The sequence below is a fragment of the Pelobates fuscus genome, chromosome 12 (genome assembly GCF_036172605.1).
Source record: "Pelobates fuscus isolate aPelFus1 chromosome 12, aPelFus1.pri, whole genome shotgun sequence".
NCBI classification, from domain to species: Eukaryota; Metazoa; Chordata; class Amphibia; order Anura; family Pelobatidae; genus Pelobates; species Pelobates fuscus.
The window spans coordinates 85,989,422-86,010,003 of record NC_086328.1 but is presented as its reverse complement, the minus strand read 5'-3'; the positions used below and the strand labels follow the sequence as shown (position 1 = coordinate 86,010,003).

The following is a 20,582-nucleotide window of genomic DNA, read 5'->3' as shown; positions in this document are numbered from 1 at the left end:
ATAAGATAAAACATAGTGATAATAAGGCCGTGTCAGTCAATCACGGGTGTAGTCTAATCTAACCCTGGGAAAAGCCAGTGTACTTCTCAGTACTAAGTTTGAGAGAACACATATCATCCGATGCAGGTGTGTATATATTATATACATTAGTGAGTGGTGTTCTCGGAATCAGGGGAGAAGTGCAACCATTTCTGTGTGTTTGCGTACCAGGCATAGAGGGATATTTTCTTGTATAGAGAAATACTTTTAAAAGAAAGGATGGACTGTCTCCTATCTCTATTGAATGAGCATACAGTTGTTGTTTTTTCACAAAAAAAATCAGGAACAGTTATTTACTTATCCAGATATCCATAAATTATATATATATAAAAAATTTAACAAAAGTGTGCTTTATATTTCAGTTATTCCACTGAATTTGCTTTGCCACCTTTTCAATGTTAATTTTTATAAACCATTCAGAGAAGATAATCAACCCCTTTAAGACATGTTTTGTGTTGCCAATAGTCTAAAATCTTAAAGGAACACTCCAAGAATCATAACTACTGCAGCCCACTATATAGAGTAGGGGTTGCCATGTATGTAATCAGAATAAGTAATCAAACAGTTTAAGAACAGTTTGCCGACCTACCTAGATCCATCAAATGCCTGTAATCATCCCCTCTCTGCAGTTAGAAGCTCTTGCATGGAGCTAAGCCTGGCCATGGAACGTTTCAGGGTAACACGTGCCCTGCGGTCCCTAGGAAGGTGTAAAACCATTCTTAAACAGTTTGAATAATCACTCTGGGAGAGTACAGGGGCTTTGCTGACATCATAATCATTACAGTAGTGGTTATGGTACTTGTAGTGTCCCTTTAAACCATGGTTAGATAACCTTCAGCCCTCCAGATGTTGTGGACAAAATCACTCCTGATGCTCTGCCAGCATTATGGCTGTAAGCATTATGGGAGGTGTAGTCCACAACATCTGGGGTATCACAGGTTGCCTACCGCTGCTTTAAACCATACTGTTTTCACAGTTGCAGTTCTCATTTTGCCACTGTAACCCTTTTTATGTTTGGGTTTAATATCCAGTATTAGACGCAGTAAAGATATCAAGAAGTTATAGCCACATCAACAAAGACTTTGATGTCAGAAAATAACTAAAAGGCCTGTAATGTTTGCTCTGTGGGTTATTCAATAAACAGTGAGATGTGGGCAAGCTGTGGGGTTATAGTCAAAATAACACATTGTGGTTAAACATTGTACAGTGCTGTGGCATTTTTTGGCGCTATATCAATAATTATAATAATAAACACTACAGATACTGTACACAGAGCAGGTAAGGTACAGAGGTTAAGGGTCAGCTACTTTCTGTTCTATGTCACATTGAGTAATAGATGAAAATTTCATTTTTGCTTTTAACAACTGTCCATATGAGTATCTGTGCTTGTGTGTTTCTAATTGAGTCTCTTTTTGATTTTTTTCTGTGCATGTATGCATATACCTTTCAAATGCTATACGTTGTTTCCAATCAATATTAAAGGGACATTTTTCAAATCACATTAAAGGAACATTCTAGGCAGTATAACCATTTCATCTCATTCTAGGTAGTAGACACTCTCAGCCAACCACTGCTATCAATTGCTGCTCGGGCTAATGCTAAAAAAATAAAAATAGTTTAGTACAGAACAAAGGACAGCATGTGGGGGTCTCCAGATACTATAACCACTTCAATATGATGAAGCAGTTACACTGCCTAGAGTGTCCATTTAACTTACTGCCATAAGTCATTATTTAGTAACTAAATCCCAGGGCGGTCGGCCATTGATGGCTAACCAAAAGTTAATAACCATCCTATCACCCAAACAGTGGCTGTAATAACTTCACCAATACCCCATACACCTTCATGACTGGGAGATCTGTCAACACCCAATCCTCCACAAACTTACCTGTCGAAACACATCCTGTTTCCTACTTCCATACAGCCTGTGTCTCGTTTATAAACACCGCAGTTTAGTAATAGGTAAACCAAGCCATTATTACTTCTCTCTTTCTATATTACCAAATACCTAGCGAACGTTTCTTCAGCAACCATAATGCCACGTCATCATCCTACACACCACCTATGGAGCTGTCACCATCACCACCTGCATTCCAACAAGCAAGTCACCGTGAAAAGCAGAACGTCACTGCAGCACACACGTTATTACTAGAACCTGCTCTAGAACCCACAAGAGAACCCATGCCACGCTAACATCCTTACCCCATTTGCCCACATGTCCCCTCTATAGACTCTACACTATTCCTACAGATTACATGTCACTTCCAGAGCCAGCAAGACATTGCAACAGACCATACTTCCCGTCTGAAGTCTGTATGACACTCTAGCAGTCTATTTTAAAGTCTGCATGTCACTTCAGCCACCTCCATGACACTTCTAGAGCCTGCATGCCACGTTACTACAGCAGCCTACATCACTTGTCGAGCTTCCATTTCTTTCTGACTGTTTGCATACCATTGCAGTAGCCTACATGCCACATCTAGAGCCTTCCTGTCACTTCAGAACTCTACATGTCTTTTCTAGAATATATATTATATTCCAGCACTTGGTATGAATAAATCCCCAAATATTATATTGAATTGCTGCTGTCTAAGCTGTACTCCAATAATTTTTCTTGTAGAGACTACATCACTACAACTGATTAAATGTCACCTTGAAATCCTGTATTTTAATTCATGCAGTCTATATAATACTTTCTATATCCTCTCTTCTTTATTACAGTCTATGTGTCCGTTCTGTGTTTGCATTGCTTGCCAAAAAATAAGGCATTATCCCGTATAATCTTTCCCATTATAATCTTTCCAATTATCTTTTACTCCTATAGATTTGTAGTTTTGTGTTGCTGAATTGTATGTATTCTCTCTAGTATGTATAAGTAAAAAATATATGTTAGCCTGCAGAGGGAGGGGAAGAGCAAATAGATCACAGACATTTCCTGTTCCTGTAGATATGTCATCTTATTTATCAACAGTATACACATTGATATATATATATACATTGTCATCTAGAAGGGAGGGCTGATGGTGTCATTCATGCTATGATTGATTGGTGGACTCCGTGTGCAATAAATTTTTTTTTTAATAGTAAATTATTTTGAGAAGTACTGTCCACATCGTTGTTGATATGGCGAGCCACTGATGATATTGAACATTCAGATTCTGGACAATGTGGAGTTATATTTTTGTGAAGAAACGTTGATATACCATGTTGATTTAACAAGATCTGTTGTGTAATGAAATTCGGAGGAAATAATATTGGGAGTTTTGTTCTATGCAAGCTACAAACAGACTGTTAAAATATCTACAGTTTTACCCAAATAAATATATGGGTATGGATGAAACACCCCACTCCCAAGACTTTAATGGTGTGGTGGAACATCCACAATCTGGGACTCAATGTCCTTATTTTTTATTTCTGTGGACATCAAAGAATGTTACCAAAAATAGCTACAGCACAAGCCCATTACCATTTACGTCTGCCCATGTGAGTGCAGTGCTCATGTGAAGATTGGTTAGCTGGCTGGTAACCAGCGCACCACCCCAGAACATTTGCACCATGACATTTGATTATACCTTCTCCACTGTACCAACAGCCATTATCTTCCTCCTTTTAGCCATGTGACCTCCCATAACACTTTAATTCATCCTATTGATGGGGAATATACACATCTCTCACTCAAAGTGCTACTCTTGGCTCAGTGAGAGATTAGAAAAACATAACCCAGGAAATCAGGAGTATATTTTTCAGTTTAATGAATCCAGGCCAACCTAAATTTATCTTCCTAACAGAAAAAGAAAAAACATTTTTCTAAGCCTTAACCCCTTAAGGACACATGACGTGTGGGAAATGTCATGATTCCCTTTTATTCCAGAAGTTTGGTCCTTAAGGGGTTAAAGGGACACTAAGGTCACCCGGAAGCCTTCATCTCAGTGAAGTAGTGTGGGTGCAGTAGACCTGTCCTTTTAACACTGCAATGTAAAACAGGAATAGGGGTAAGCAGCACAGAGGTAGTCAATGCATTGAAGAAGGTACATGTCCTCTTCCTCACAAATTTCAAAAAAGAAGATGGATGTACCATGGCACCAGCATTTTAAAACAATTTTCTTAAACCTGGGTAGATTCAGTAATATGCATCATGTTAGTGAAGTTATCAGTCATATACCTCTCCTCTAACTCTTTCCCCAGTTCCATTTAGAGTTGTATGGGATGGGATAAGGGAATAAAATGGGCATACAGTAGGGAGAGCAGTCCCAAATTTGTATGTGCTAATCTGTAATTTAATTAACAGTGGTCTCCCCTTCTAGATAAGTTCTTAAGAAGGATGACAGAAAGTGGAGAAGTTGATGTGCGCAAAACAATTTGGAGCAGCCTAACCATTTAACGAATTACTAATATGAACTGATAAATAGGCTAACACTGTTTTTTATCCCCTACCAGGGTGGTGTGAACTCCTAAAGATGGCTGGAATCAAGACATCCAGCGGAGATTACATAGACAACTCCTGGGAGTTGAGGATCTACGTGGAGGAGATGGGAGAAGAAGCGGAACCGGTAGTACTTAGGGTGACGGGTGAACTTCACATTGGGGGAGTCATGTTAAAGGTGGTGGAGAAAATCGGTGAGTGGTCAAAACTAACTCCACCATTGCCATTACACTGCAGAGAACATACTATGACACTTGGCTGAATAACTCTGTTCAGGAACTTCAGAAAGCACTAAACCATCATCAGTATAATCAGCTTTTTCCAGGCCTAACTGTGGTCAGCAACTTCCTCCTGTCCTTGTAGCTGCTGGGACCAAAATAACCACAGGGAGAGGAAAAGAGGAACATATTTTGGTGTCTATGCAAAGAGAAACTGTGTATGGGAGGACAATGAGAGTGCAGAGCTGGGAGAGAACACAGTGACTGTCTCTTAGAGTGCGGAGCTAGGAGAGAACACAGTGACTGTCACTGAGAGTGCAGAACTGGGAGATAACACAGTGACTGTCACTGAGCATGCAGAGCTGGTAAAGAACACAGTGACTGTCAGTGAGAGTGCAGAGCTATCAGAGAACAGAGTGACTGTCACTGAGAGTGCAGTGCTGGGAGAGAGTACAGTGACCATCTCTGAGAGTACAGAACTAGGACACAGTAACCATTGTTGAGAGTACAGAACCAGGACAGAGTGACCATGACTGTCACTGAGAGTACCGAACTAGGACACAGTGACCATCGCTGAGAGTACAGAACTAGGACAGAGTGACCATCACAGTCACTGAGAGTACAGAACATGGACACAATGACCATCACTGAGAGTACAGAACTAGGACAGAGTGACCATTGATGAGAGTACAGAACTAGGACAGAGTGGCCATCACTGAGAGTACAGAACCAGGACAGAGTGACCATCGCTGTCACTGAGAGTACAGAACTAGGACAAAGTGATCATCGCTGTTACTAAGAGTACAGAACTTGGACACAATGACCATCACTGAGAGTACAGAACTAGTACACAGTGACCAACACTGTCACTGAGAGTACAGAACTAGGACACAGTGACCATCGCTGAGCGTACAGAACTTAGACAGATAGTGACTATTATTGAGCGTACAGAACTTGGACACATAATGATTATAATTTAGCGTACAGAACTTGGACACATAGTGACTTTTATTGAGCGTACAGAACTTGGACAAATAGTGACTATACTGAGAATACAGAGCTAGGATATAGCGATTGTCACTATGACTACAGACTGAGTTAGGACACAGTGTCACTGAAAATACATTGAACGAATATAATGACTGTCACTGAGAGCACAACGACCTTTGAGGGAATCTAAAAATCATTAAAAGATGTCAGTACTAAAAGTATAATGCATATAAAACATGAAAAACTTTTTAATTTGGTTTATGTAAAAAAAATCTTTGTAAATATAAGCATATATATAATTTGTATGAGTCACCCCATCAATTCAAAAGGCTTCCAGAAATAGGATCCATTCAAAAATGAATAAACCGGTAATATCGTGTAATATAGAATTGTTCAGATTTCCCCATTCTGGTGCTTATGCACCTTCAATAAAATAGAAACAGTAATTGCACCGTGTAATATATTCCCTATTTGGTAAACTCCCATACAAAATTAAAAGCCCTTATATGTTAAAACAGTAAGCTTTGATTGCATTTAACGTTAGCATGAAACTGGTTATCTGGTCACCACACAGTGAATGTTTGTTTAATATCTGCCTATCCACGAGAAATAATTTTACCTTCTCCAATCCCTCTGTGCCTCTTTGTGTCCCCCAGCACCTCTAGGTGTCTCTCTCCCAAGCCCTGGTCTTTCTCTTTTGCCCCCTCCCCAGCCCCTCTGTGTCTCTTTGTGTCCTCCCAGTCCCTTTAGGTGTCTCTCTCCCAAGCCCTGGTCTGTCTCTTTTACCCCTTCCCCAGCCCCTCTGTGTCTCTTTGTGTCCCCAAGCCCCTGTAGGTGTCTCTCTCCCAAGCCTTGGTCTGTCTCTTTTGCCCCTTCCCCAGCCCCTCTGTGTCCTCCCAGTCCCTTCTCTCTCCCAAGCCCTGGTCTGTCTCCTTTGCCCCTTCCCCAGCCCCTCATTGCAAAGTTAACCTTGGTGGCAAATTTCAATTTAGTTTTAGTCATAGTCTTTTGACTAAAAAGCCATTTTAGTTTTAGTCGTATTTTAGTCATCTGAATCGTTTTAATTTTAGTCTAGTTTTAGTCAACTAAATCTCAAAAAATGTAGTCGACTAAAATTGTTAGTTAACATTGATCTACAATATTTGTCAATCATCTTCCTGCAGGGAGGACACACAACTGGTCTGATCACGCTTTGTGGTGGGAACAAAAGCGCCAATGGCTACTGAAGACCAATTGGGCTCTGGACAAATATGGGGTTCTTGCAGATGCCATTCTCCATTTCACCCCCCAACACAAGCCTGTCATCCTTTCTCTACCCAACCAGCGCTCCCTGAGGATACGGGTCTCCTTCTCCAGCACCACGTTCAGTGCATGTGCAGAGGTCTGCAAAGTGCTAGGTAAGTACACCGAGCCCTATATTTCAAAAAGCTTCACGGCATCAAATAATCTTTACACTTGTAATATATCCTATCCAGTGACCTACGTAATCTCAGGAAACTCTCATGTTACCTATTTCTCCAGGTATCAGAAACCCAGAAGAACTTTCGTTTCTCAGGGCACCTGAGGAACGAGGGAAAAAGAAGAAAAAGGACAAAGATACTGTGACTCAGGAGATATTTGATCTAACCTACCTGCAGCCAGTCACTGGTAATGCATACCTGTCCCCTTTGAGAAGGATCTAATATATATATATATATATATATATATATATATATATATATATATACTGCTAATCATTCTGTATTGTATAGGAACCAAATTAGTCATTACAAAATTTACAAGGGCTTCAGCAGTATGGGGGGTGGGGGGAGGGGGGTGCATTGTAAGAGGTACAAATTAACCTGTAACCTCCCATCTGCACATTAAGTATTTGTTGCTTTACTAAAAAATGTGTTAAGGTAATAGAAAGAACAATTTAGCAAGCTCCCCTGTTAAACAAGGGTCCAGGAAGGATGTTTATGGCCGATGGGAAAAGATGGACTATTCAGTAAGTCATTCCAATAGGTGAGGGTAATGTAAAAAGAGCCATTAAGCAGGTATGCCTTCTTTTTTATATTGCTCCATTCTATACCTAGCACAGCCCAAAATATACAGACCCGAGTAAGTGGGGTGGGTAGTTAAAGCAACACAATCATTCCTTTTGTGTATTCCTATAGCTATAGGGCCCTGTTTGTCAGTTAGACCCCTGTCCCCGTCTGTAGGGAGCAAAAAAATAATTTTACTTACCTTTTCTCCCTCGTTGACCTGGGAAAGCATGCCATAGGAAAGCATTGGGAGGCTAGTTCGCATGCATGGCAAATGGCCAAACCAATCAGATGTTCTCTGTGAGACCATCTGGTTGAAATAATGGACTTTAAAGGAACATTATAGTAAAACCACCATTTAGGTGTCTCACCCCCCTTTCCCCTCTTAAAAGATAATAAAACTCTCCTTATATCTAGCAGCACTATCCCATAGGGAAAGCATTGGTTTGGCTGAGATTGGCAAGAGGGTGGGGCAGGGGTGAAGCCAAACACTGGCCTATTAGGACCTCTTCACAGAGATGCACTGAACCATGCAGAGTGTGGATGCTGAATGGCAGTAGGAAGCACCTCTAGCAGCCATCTGAGGAGTGGTCATTGGAGGTGCTCCTAGGAAGCAATGTAAACACTGCCTGTTCTATGAATTTTACACGAATTTCTATGAAAAGACAGTGTTTACATGCAAGGAATGATTATACTCACCAAATCAATAAAATTAAGCTGTAGTTGTTCTGGTGACTATATTGTCTCTATTACTCTCCCTATGCACTTCATTGAGATGATATGTGCACTTCCACCTGTCCTAAATATTAATAATAATTAATTAATAACTAAGAAATATAGTGTTCTCCCCCAGAGCAGGCCCCTTACGTGACAGCACTATCAGCTCCTATTTCACTCCATGGGTGTCCTGGTAGTTTAAGAAGAGATGACTCTCTCAATATGGTATACCTCTCTTGCATGTTCACTTACATGAGCAGCTGTACAATTTTACTGATGTCAAATTCCAGTTAATACAAAGTGGGCACTGAGAAGGAACAATCCCGTTAATTCCCTGCTAGCCCAGCTAGGGTAGTGAAGTTTGAGGTTTGTGAGTACCCACCCTGCCAGCCTTCCCTGTTGTTTCATTATAAATGTCACTTTGTGTATATTGGCATATGATCTATTTAGTATTCCATAAGTGAAACATAATAGCATGTCATCCCTCTAACAGCCATCCTACCTCTCCGGTCACTGCTTATAACCTGCATGCCATCCTGTGACTCTCTATTGTTTAACAAACAGACTCAGCTACCCAGATGATACAAGGAGGCGTTCCATCTCATTTTACAAGTCCGGAGGCGCAGGAGAGTTACCGAGCTCTGTCTGTCAGTCAGACGGGAATCACCCCTGAAGATATACAGAAACGATATAAGCCTATCACAGTGACCGATAAGACATTAGTACATGGCAGGTGAGGACCATTGTCATCTATTACCTCTCTGTGTCCCCATCTATCTATGGGGATCTTTTCCTCCTCACCTCACATTTGTAACTGTAATTCTTCCCATTCTTGGAGAACATTCACAGAAAAACAAAAAAATGGATTCTGCAAGTCTCTTGTAAAACCTGTTGTTTTAAGCATAATTAATTGAATACAATTTGTTTGGTATTTGAAGAGTATGTTGGTCCATATTAAAACATGGTGTGTGGACTACTTTGTCTCTTTATATTTCCTATGCCTGACACTTCTAGACACTAGGCGGAGCTAATGCCATCTAGAAGTGTCATTCCCTCCCAAGCCGTCACCAGTGACAGCTGCAGGAGATTGGCTCTTTGATCTCATGGGATCCTCCGTAGACCTCAATGCTGTACGTTTGCGAATGTGCAACAGTACAGCAGTGACATGGGTCCTGCAGCACCAGGAGCTGAAGAGGACCCGTCAGAAAAAGATGGCGGCAACCGGTGAGGGAGAGGTTAAGGTAATTAATTCTCACTTTTACCTGCCCCCCACGGCCACCGGAGCTTCAGCTACGATGTCACCGTCAGCAGGGCCGTCTATAATATGAATAGGACCCTGGGCAAAGCATTTTCTTGGGCCCCCTAGGCCCTGCCTCCCCCCCCCCCAATTACGCCCATCCCCCAATCACACTGACAGACCTTCTGACACATACACACAGACAGATATATTAAAACATTCGCAGATACATACTGACACACATACACTGACACACAAATAAATACTTATATACATTCAGTCATACTGACACACACATACACATACACTGACAGATATACTGAAACACACACATACAGATGTATTGACACACACAGACATTCTGACACACACACAGACATTCTGACACACACACAGGGATACTGACGCACACAGGCATACTAACATACACACCGACAGGCATGCTGACACACACAAACATACTGACACACACACTGACATACACACACACAGACATACTGACATACACACACACACACAAACATACTGACATACACACACAGACACTGACATACACACACAGACACTGACATGCACACACAGACATACTGACATACACAAACAGACATACTGACACACACAAACATACTGACACACACACAGACACTGACATACACACACAGACATACTGACACACACACACACAGACATACTGACACACACAGACATACTACTGACACACACACACACATTTAGCCACCCTCCAGGTTCTTACCTTTTCCTGGAGGGTGGTTTCCCTGGGGTCCAGTGGCAGGCTGAGGCAGATGGGAGTTCTCCTCTGGAACTCCCCTCCTCCTGCCTTTCTCCTCCCACGCGGCTATTATCTCCGGTGGGAGGAAGTGACGCGCGGCACTCACTTCCTCCCAGCCGGTACAGGAAGGGGTCCGGTTGCGCTGTTTAAGCGTCACAGCGCCCGGCCGGGCCCCTGCTCACACATGCTTACCGGGTGGCCCTTAGTGCATGGGCCACCCAGGGGGGATCCTTAGTTGGCGGGCCGGTGCGGCTCTGTGCAGCCGCACCGCCGGGTACATGGGGGCTGCTCAAATCGCGGGGCCCACGGGGCAGCTGCTCTGGGGCCCCCCAGGAGCAACTGGGCCCGGGGCAGCTGCCCCGTTTGCCCCGCGCTAAAGACGGCCCTGACCCCAGACGGTGACAGTGCCATTTTAAGGAGTTTATAAACTCAAAATTAACTTTCTCATGAGAGTATATATTTCATAATATTTTTTCCGAATAATTTGCCAAATTATGGTATAATATTGAAACTACAAATGTTGGGCAATAAACTTTGTATGTTTTTATGGTAGGTATGATCCTGCAGAGGGTTTGGAAATTCCTACCTAGCTACGACATTTCCTATTTTGAAAAAAATAGATAGAAGTGTGCAGCGCTAATTATAAATACCACAAAATGAAATACAATACATGCACTGTGGTGGTGTATATACCCAATCAAAAAACACACATACATATACCCCAAGTATATACAGGATCAGAAGGTAGCCAGAAGTCAAATATGGTAAAATTCTGTAGTATATCCCATCTCTGAAACTCTGTATTGGGTGATGGTGTTAATAGGTGGTAATCCCAAAGGTGTTCCTTTGTTTGAAGCTTGTTCCTCAGAATAAATAGTGTAGAACAGGCACACCAATTAGGTATTCAATATACACATTTATTAGTAGAAAAATATAAAAGTCTTACATTCAAGTAATATTGATGCCGTTCACAGGTAAATGCCCAAAGCACAACGCGTGTCGACGAACTAGGTCGTCTTCCTCAGGTGCAGCAATACATTACAAGCTTCAAGATACATTTAAATGAAAAATAGTGCGGGAAACGGGTACTTCCAACCCGCCCCCTTCGCCCAACAGCCAATCAGCGATGGATATCCTCGTTTCCCTTTTACATCTTCTATAATCGCGGCTGTTTTACTTCCGGTTTCCGGTACTTTGCGTCGGCCGAGTTCACTTCCGGGTTTCCACAGATCGTGAATACAGTCTCTGGATGCAAAAAAGCTGTGATCTCACAGCTCAGTCCATAAAAATTAAGTAACAGACAGTCCATAAGTAAGGGGAGAAAAGAATATAGATAAAATAGTAAAAAATAGCCACATATAAAAAAAATATAATAAAAGTGTCTGATATAAATATAGTGCAAACCTTAAAGCTAAATATAATTATACATGTCAAAGTCAATATTTAACCCCTGAGGAGAGAGGGTTTCCAGATCGAAGATCCATCTCATTTCTGTTTTATTGAGGATCTTCAGATGGTCACCCCCTCTCCAAGGTTTTAAAACTTTCTGAATTCCCATAAAGTGCAGTGCTTTTACATCTCCATTATGTTTTTGGTGGATATGAGCAGATACAGAATGGGTTAGAACCCCATTCTGTATGTTTCTTAGATGTTCACCGATTCTAGTTTTTAATGGTCGGATAGCTCGTCCCACGTATTGCAAACCGCATATACATGTTAATAAATAGATGATGTTATTGGAACTACAGGTTATGAATTCTTTGACACTATATTCCTTTTTAGTTGTGGTAGATTTAAATTTTTCTGTTTTTCTAGTTAAAATTCTACAAATTTTACAAGCCCTGCAGTTTCCACAATTATAAAAACCTCTAAGGGTATTTCCATGCACATCTTTATTTGACCCTATTTCTTTGGGTATATAGCTATGTGTTAAAATATTTTTATTATTCGCACCTCTGTATATTACCCGTGGTTTATCGCCTAAAAAAGAATGTAAATCCTCATTTTGTTTTAAAATGTGCCAGTGCTTTTTTAAAATTTTATGAAAAGAGTGGCTCTGGGAATTAAAATCACAAATAAAAGAAACTCTTTCTTCTCTGGTGTCATTATTCCTCTTTTTATACATTAGGAATTCTTCTCTAGGCTTAGTATGTACTACTTTAAATTGTTCTTCTATGGCATCTCTCTCATACCCTTTTTGGATGAACTGTTTCTTTAAAAATTCGGATTGATCGGGGGGGCGGGGCCTGACCGCCATGGAGAGCAGACGTGCCACGGAGGAGCTCCTCTGCGACTTTGGCAAAAGGAGCAAAACTAAGCCTGTTATTACCCCAAAGGGGGGAACCCGAGCGAGGCCCTATGAACCCAACATACCGACCAAGCGGAGAATCGTTAAAAAACCTGTTGGGGGACCTGCGGCTTCACCGTGGCAGATGCAGCCTGGGGTAGGCCGGGCGGGGGACGCGGCCGAGCCCCTGGACCGGAGAGACCGGAAAGCGACTAAGCATGTACCAGGGCCCCGTTACTCCCCCCCTTATGGACCGGGGGGGTGATCCCGGTCCCCACTGGGAGGAATACCCAGCACCAACGGAGGTGGCCTGGGTGACAGGAGACAGCGGCACTGTACCCAATATGGCGGACACCGCGTGGTCACCACAACCCGGCGCTGACCGAGAGGACATCCTCTCCAGGCTGGACAGACATTTCTCCAACTTCTGGAGGCGACTGGAGCGGCTGATGAGCTGCCCTGCCCCTCTACCAACGGACACTTACCGCATGCCGCGGAGTCCACCTTCCAAGCCCCCAGCTCCGTCAGAAGAGAGAGCCCCAACATGGCGACGGATCAAGCAGCGCTCTTCACCCAAAGCGACAACGCAGAAACCATCCAGTGGTTCCCACACGAGGCCAAAATCTAAACCTGCGCCTACAAGAAAGACCCCGAGGACTACCTCAGAGCCGACTCGCCTGCCTGAGACCAGAGGCTTTGCCACGCAGCGTGACAGCTCAGCGTGACGGCTTTGCACCTGGCCCGCCTGCCAAACATCCAAAGCCGACATTGGATGATCCAGATTGACGGCACCGGAGGAGGACAAGCGGTGAAAAGACACAACCCCACCGCCCAGGCTATAACTGCTACACGGTTCATATGTCTATCGTTTTCTTAGCCTGCCAATATAATCTACATTTTATAAACATGTGTAACCATTGAAGCGTCAATGTTGAAGCCAGTTATTCAGCCGCAGCACGACTTTTTGTAATAGACAGTTCCTTGCAGCTTAGAGCAGCTAAATTGTTTAGAACCAGGATAAACCAGCATAGAATTACATTTAACTGTTTAAACTATGTACGTCAATATTTTGCCATAGTCTACCTAACTAATGTTCTTATTTTGTTTTGTTTTAAAAAAAAATGTGCAGTACCTCTTGACTACATGTCCCAAATGCTTAAAATGCTATGTTTTTCTGAATATGTCACTGCTTACGCCTGTAATTAACTCTGCACTCAAAAATAAAGAATTTAAAAAAAAAAAAAAAATTCGGATTGATCTAAAAACATATCCTCCTCAGTGCAATTACGTTTAAGTCTGATTAATTGACCCTTAGGGACATTAGAGAGCCACGGCTTAAAGTGACAGCTATCACAGTTAATATAGCTGTTCACGTAAACAGTTTTGAAGTAGGTGCTTGTCATGATCTTATTATTTTTAATAAAAATCCTTAGATCCAAGAAATGCACTTCTTGGTTACTGATCTCAGAGGTAAGTTTTATGCCCCAAGAGTTGGCATTGAGATGGGCCAAAAAATCATTAAGAGAGGGTAAGTCACCCTTCCAAATGAGGAAAATATCATCTATGTACCGCCTATAGAGGACCAAGTTCGCGCCCCAGCCATGCCCCGCATACACGTAAGAGTCTTCCCAGTATGCCATAAACAAATTGGCATAGTTGGGCGTGAACTTGGTCCCCATGGCGGTACCCCTCCTTTGAATATAAAAATTATCCTCAAACCAAAAGAAATTGTTCTGTAAAATCATAGAGATGCCCCCAATGATAAATGTAATCTGTTGTTCCCTAAAGGATTCAGTTTTTCTCAAGAAAAATTCCACTGCTTCACACCCTTTACATAGTTACATAGTTACATAGTTACATAGTTACATAGCTGAAAAGAGACTTGCGTCCATCAAGTTCAGCCTTCCTCACATATGTTTTTTGCTGTTGATCCAAAAGAAGGCAAAAAAAAACCAGTTTGAAGCACTTCCAATTTTGCAACAAGCTAGGAAAAAAATTCCTTCTTGACCCCAGAATGGCAGTCAGATTTATCCTTGGATCAAGCAGTTATTACCCTACATTGAAAGATTATATCCTTGAATATTCTGTTTTTGCAAGTATGCATCTAGTAGCTGTTTGAACATCTGTATGGACTCTGATAAAACCACTTCTTCAGGCAGAGAATTCCACATCCTGATTGTTCTTACAGTAAAAAAACCTTTCCTTTGCCTTAGACGAAATCTTCTTTCTTCTAGTCTAAACGCATGACCTCGTGTCCTATGTAAAGTCCGGTTTGTGAATAGATTTCCACACAATGGTTTGTATTGGCCTTGAATGTATTTGTATAATGTTATCATATCCCCTCTCAGGCGACGTTTTTCTAAACTAAATAGGTTTAAATTTGTTAACCTTTCTTCATAGCTGATATGTTCCATTCCTTTTATTAATTTTGTAGCCCGCCTCTGCACTTTTTCTAGTGCCATAATATCCTTCTTTAGAACAGGTGCCCAAAATTGCACAGCATATTCAATGTGTGGTCTTACCAGTGATTTATAAAGAGGCAAAATGATATTCTCGTCCCGAGAATGAATGCCCTTTTTCATGCATGACAATACCCTACTGGCCTTGGCCACTGCTGATTGACATTGCACATTGTTGCATAGTTTGTTGTCTATAACAATTCCCAAGTCCTTTTCGTGTGTTGTTATCCCTAATTCGCTTCCATTAAGGGTATACGTTGCTTGTGTATTCTTTACGCCGAAGTGCATAACTTTGCATTTTTCAACATTAAATTTCATCTGCCATTTGAGTGCCCAGTCCTCCAGTCTATCTAAATCCCTCTGCAGCAAAGTAATATCTTGCTCACATTGTATTATTTTACAAAGTTTTGTGTCATCTGCAAACACTGAAACATGACTTTCATGTGTTCTATAATAGTGTATAAACTACTCACATCACTGGTCACTAAAAAATATTCCTCTGACCAAGTGATCTCCCGTAATGTTTGGAGAACGTGAATAGAATCTTTCAAGTACGCACGGGTACTGACCACTATAGGTTGCAAAAAAGTATCTATATAGTGGGACAGAGGTGAAAGAAGCAAATCCACCCCTGCCACTATCGGTCGACCTGGGGGATGTACCGGGTCTTTGTGCATCTTGGGCAGAATATAAATCACTGGGATAACAGGCTTATCCATATTTAAGAATTTATATTCGTCCTGGTTCAAGACACCTTCCTCCACCCCCTGGTTCAAGAATGTATCAAGAGCTTTTTTAATATTGGGTTCTGGGTTGGTAGAAAGTTTGCCATATGTGGTCTCCTCTTTCAGTTGATTATAAATTTCCTCTATATAAAATTCCCTGTTCATAATGACCATACCCCCCCTCCCCCCCCCCCTTATCGGCCGGTTTAATTATGATTTTACCATCCTTCCTAAGATCCTCTAAGGCTTTTCTCTCGCCCCATGTCAGATTTTGTTGGAACTTAGAGAGAGGTTTAATTTTTTTTTAGGTCAATAATACAGGCTTTTTCAAAAGCTTTCATGCTAGCTGTTTTTAAATAATGAGGGAAAAAAGAAGATTTAGGTCTTAAACCAGTGTGTTTAAACCCTTCTAACTCCAGTGTAGCAAATTCTTGATCTTTCTTAGTGGCAAAAACATTTTTGAGACATAATTTTCGCATGAATCTGTTGAGGTCCATAAACGTATCAAATTTATTAATATTGCAACTGGGGGCAAATTTGAATCCCTTAGTCAAGATTTTTATGTGATTTTCATTTAAGGTTTTATCTGAAAGATTAAAATATTTTATTGGTTCCTCTCTTTGACTGTCCCTATCTACACATTCCTTATTCTTCTTTTTCCCCTTTCCTCCTCTTGTTCCTCTGCCCAGGGCCGTCTTTAATATTGATTGGACCCTGGGCAAGCATTTGCTTGGGCCCCCTGGGCATGCAATCACTCCCTCCACCGCAACCCAGCAGCAAAACTAATGTAGAGAGTGCCCTGGTGCAAAAAAAAATTTAGGCCTCCCCTGTAGCACAAGAGTAAAGAAAAGATAGATCCCCATCTGTCATACAACTCCTGCGATGCTATGCCAGCTGGGGATATACCATCCTTGCAGGGTTGTATTTGTGAGCTGTGTTTGTGCAATTGAATGTAAGCATGTTTTTTATACAGTGTATGTGTGCATTTAGGTGTGTATTTGTATGTACTGTTACCATTGCAATGCAGTGGTGTACTTGTGTGTAGTGTTTGCGTTTGAATGCAGGGGTGTGTGATTGTCTGTAGTGTTGGCTTTTAAATGCAGGTGTACTTTTGTGTGTAGAGTTGGTGTTTGTATATAATTTTAACGTTTTAATACAGGGATGTGTTTGTATGTAAGGGGGTGTTTGGATGTAGTGTTGTTTTTTAAATGCGTTATTACATTTGTGTGTAGTATTGGTGTTTCAGCAAACTGGTGTGTCTGTATGTAATGTTTGTGTTTGCATGTTGTTTGATTTCTGGGATGTATGCACATACATATTAACACATATACACGTACACATTAACACGCAGATACACACATAAACACAATGACACATGCTCACACCTTGACACATGCACACACTGGCATATACACACACACAGACACTCAGATACACACCCTTTGACAAACAGATACAAGCACTTTCACACAAACACATATACACATTGGCACATCTACACACAGAGATATACACACACACACTGACACAGGTATTTACACACACACACACACACACACACACAAAGGTATAAATGCAGGGGTGTATATGTGTACAGTGTTAGCAATGGAATGTTGGAGTGTATTTGTGTGCAGTGCTGGCATTAAAATGCTGGGATGTATGCATTATCACACACCGACATATACATACACACAAACAGGTACACACTGACACACAAGTACACATACACGCAGATACACTGACATACAGACAAACACAGCCAAATACACACACTGACACAAACACAGCCAGATACACACACACACACACACACACATATGTGTGTAAATTTACATATATTAATCTCTGCCCTCTAGCAGCTCCTGGACAGCAACTCCCAGCAACCTTTGCCAATATAATGTCTCTTACATACCCTGGTCCAGAATTTGGCATAAGTGACATTTGGAAATGGTGTACAGCCTTTGATAACACTTTATGCAATAATATTTAAAAATATTTTTTTTTTTATACTTAATAGGGAACTGTCAGGTTCTTCTAGGATTTTTAGCATGTAGTTATACCCAGTGTGTTACATTACAAACACCAACACATGGGTGTTTGTAATGTCTGATGAATACAAGTGAAATCAGAAATTAGCAAAACAAACAAAAACAATATTTAGCCACCCTCCTGTCTCTTTACCTTTTGGGTTGAGAAGGATGGCTTCCCTGGGGTCCAGTTGGAGCTTGCTGGCCCAGGCTGATAGGAGTATGCATTCAGCTGCCCCAGTCCCTCTCCCCCACAATGCTTGCATCCTCTGTGTGAAGTGTGCCTCCTCCCCAGCGGCACTGAGAAGGAAGTGATCTGTTCTTACTGGGTCTGACCTCACTTCCTCCCAGCATGCCACGGGGAAGAAAGAGACTCACAGGGCAGTGTGTAAGGGGGCTAGTTGTAAGTATGTAGTCAGCCAGCCCCATATTACAGGAGCCCGGTCCAGCGCAGTATTAAAGGGCCGTGTCTCCTGATTACCTCAGGTGCTGCAGGGGGCCCATGAGGCAGCTGCCTTAGGCCCCCAGGAGTAACAGGGCCCGGGGCACCTGCCCCTTTTGCCCCTCCTTAAAGACGGCCCTGCCTCTGCCCCAGAGGAACGTCTTCTTTTCAGAGGGGAACAGGGAGGTCTTATAAGGGTTTTTTGAACCCCTAAAAAAACAGTTCTTCTATATTACGTTACGCAAAGGCTCATATTTATTTTTGTGTGTGTATGATCTTTCTTGTGATCTATCTCTAGTGTGATAGTATTTGGATCTTGGGTCATGTGCATTTAGTCTTCTATCTTGGGACATATTTCTAGGATAATCCTGTCTGGATCGTGGGGCATATGCGTTAGAATTATTCCTAGATGTTTGGTAATTATATCTTTTTCTCCTCCTAACTTCTGTTCACTCATCATTGTTTCCAAAATTTCTATCTGTAAACGATTCTCTCTGTTTTTGTCTAGGTGTATTCCTTTCAAACCGTGGTGTATGGTTTTTTTTTTGGTAATATCTATCCAGGGCCGTCTTTAACGCGGGGCAAACGGGGCAGCTGCCCCGGGCCCAGTTGCTCCTGGGGGGCCCAGAGCAGCTGCCCCGTGGGCCCCCGCGATTTGCGCAGCCCCCCTTGGACCCGGCGGTGCGGCTGCACAGAGCCGCACCGGCCCGCACACTGAGGAGGCTCCCCGGGTGGCTCATGCACTAAGGGCCACCCGGGGAGCATGTGTGAGCAGGGGCCCGGTCTGGCGCTGTGACGCTTAAACAGCGCGACCAGGCCCCTTCCTGTACCGGCTGGGAGGAAGTGATGTCACTTCCTCCCGACGGAGAGCACAGCCGCGCGGGAGGAGAATGGCAGGGAGGGGAGTTCCAGAGGAGAACTCCTATCTGCCTCAGCCTGCCACTGTACCCCAGGGAAACCACCCTCCAGAAAAAGGTAAGAACCTGGAGGGTGGCTAAATGTATGCTTGTGTGTCAGTATGTCTGTCTGTGTATGTATGTATGTGTGTGTATGTCAGTAGGCCTGTGTGTGTCAGTATGTCTGTCTATGTGTATGTCAGTAGACCTGTGTGTGTCAATACTTCTGTCAGTGTATGTGTCTGTGTGTCAGTATATCTGTCAGTGTATGTGTCTGTGTGTGTATGTATGTCTGTGTGTGTGTGTGTCAATACTTCTGTCAGTGTATGTGTCTGTGTGTCAGTATATCTGTCAGTGTATGTGTCTGTGTGTGTCAATACATCTGTCAGTGTATGTGTCTGTGTGTGTCAGTATATCTGTCAGTGTATGTGTTTGTGTGTGTGTGTCAGTATATCTGTCAGTGTATGTGTCTGTGTGTATGTATGTCTGTGTGTGTCAATACGTCTGTCAGTGTATGTCTGTGTGTCAGTATATCTGTCAGTGTATGTGTCTGTGTGTGTATGTCTGTCTGTGTGTGTGTGTCAATACGTCTGTCAGTGTATGTGTCTGTGTGTCAGTATATCTGTCAGTGTATGTGTCTGTGTGTGTATGTCTGTCTGTGTGTGTCAATACGTCTGTCAGTGTATGTGTCTGTGTGTGTCAGTATATCTGTCAGTGTATGTGTCTGTGTGTGTATGTATGTCTGTGTGTGTGTGTGTCAATACGTCTGTTGGTGTATGTGTCTGTGTGTGTCAGTATATCTGTCAGTGTATGTGCCTGTGTGTATGTATGTATGTCTGTGTGTGTGTCAGTATGTCTGCCAGTATATATTTGTGTGTCAGTGTATGTGTGTGTCAGTATGTATCTTGGAATGTTTTAATGTCTGTCTGTGTGTATGTGCCAGTACGTCTGTCTATGTGTATGTCAGTATGCCTGTGTGTGTGTCAATACGTCTGTCAGTGTATGTGCCTGTGTGTGTCAGTATATCTGTCAGTATGTCTGCCAGTGTATGTGTCTGTCTGTGTGTGTATGTATGTCTGTGTGTGTCAGTATGTCTGCCAGTATATATTTGTGTATCAGTGTGTATCTGTGAATGTTTTAATGTCTGTCTGTGTCTGTATGTGCCAGTACGTCTGTCAGTGTGATTGCGCATTGGGCGTAATTGGGGGGAGGGATAGGAGGGGCAGGGCCCAGGGGGCCCAAGAAAATGCATTGCCCAGGGTCCTAATCATATTATAGACGGCCCTGTATCTATCATGGTTTTTCTGT

At 42.3% G+C, this 20,582-nt stretch overlaps 1 protein-coding gene across 1 annotated transcript in view; it reads left to right on the top strand.

Moving 5' to 3' along the window:
* FERMT3 (FERM domain containing kindlin 3) overlaps window positions 1-20,582 on the top strand; it is a 56,092-nt gene that overhangs the window by 1,649 nt on the left and 33,861 nt on the right. The window contains exons 2-5 of the mRNA XM_063438814.1: window positions 4,477-4,656; window positions 6,834-7,067; window positions 7,192-7,317; window positions 8,976-9,144. Of these exons, the coding sequence (XP_063294884.1) occupies window positions 4,497-4,656; window positions 6,834-7,067; window positions 7,192-7,317; window positions 8,976-9,144 (689 nt within the window). The 5' untranslated portion in view covers window positions 4,477-4,496. The remainder of the gene's footprint in view (window positions 1-4,476; window positions 4,657-6,833; window positions 7,068-7,191; window positions 7,318-8,975; window positions 9,145-20,582) is intronic.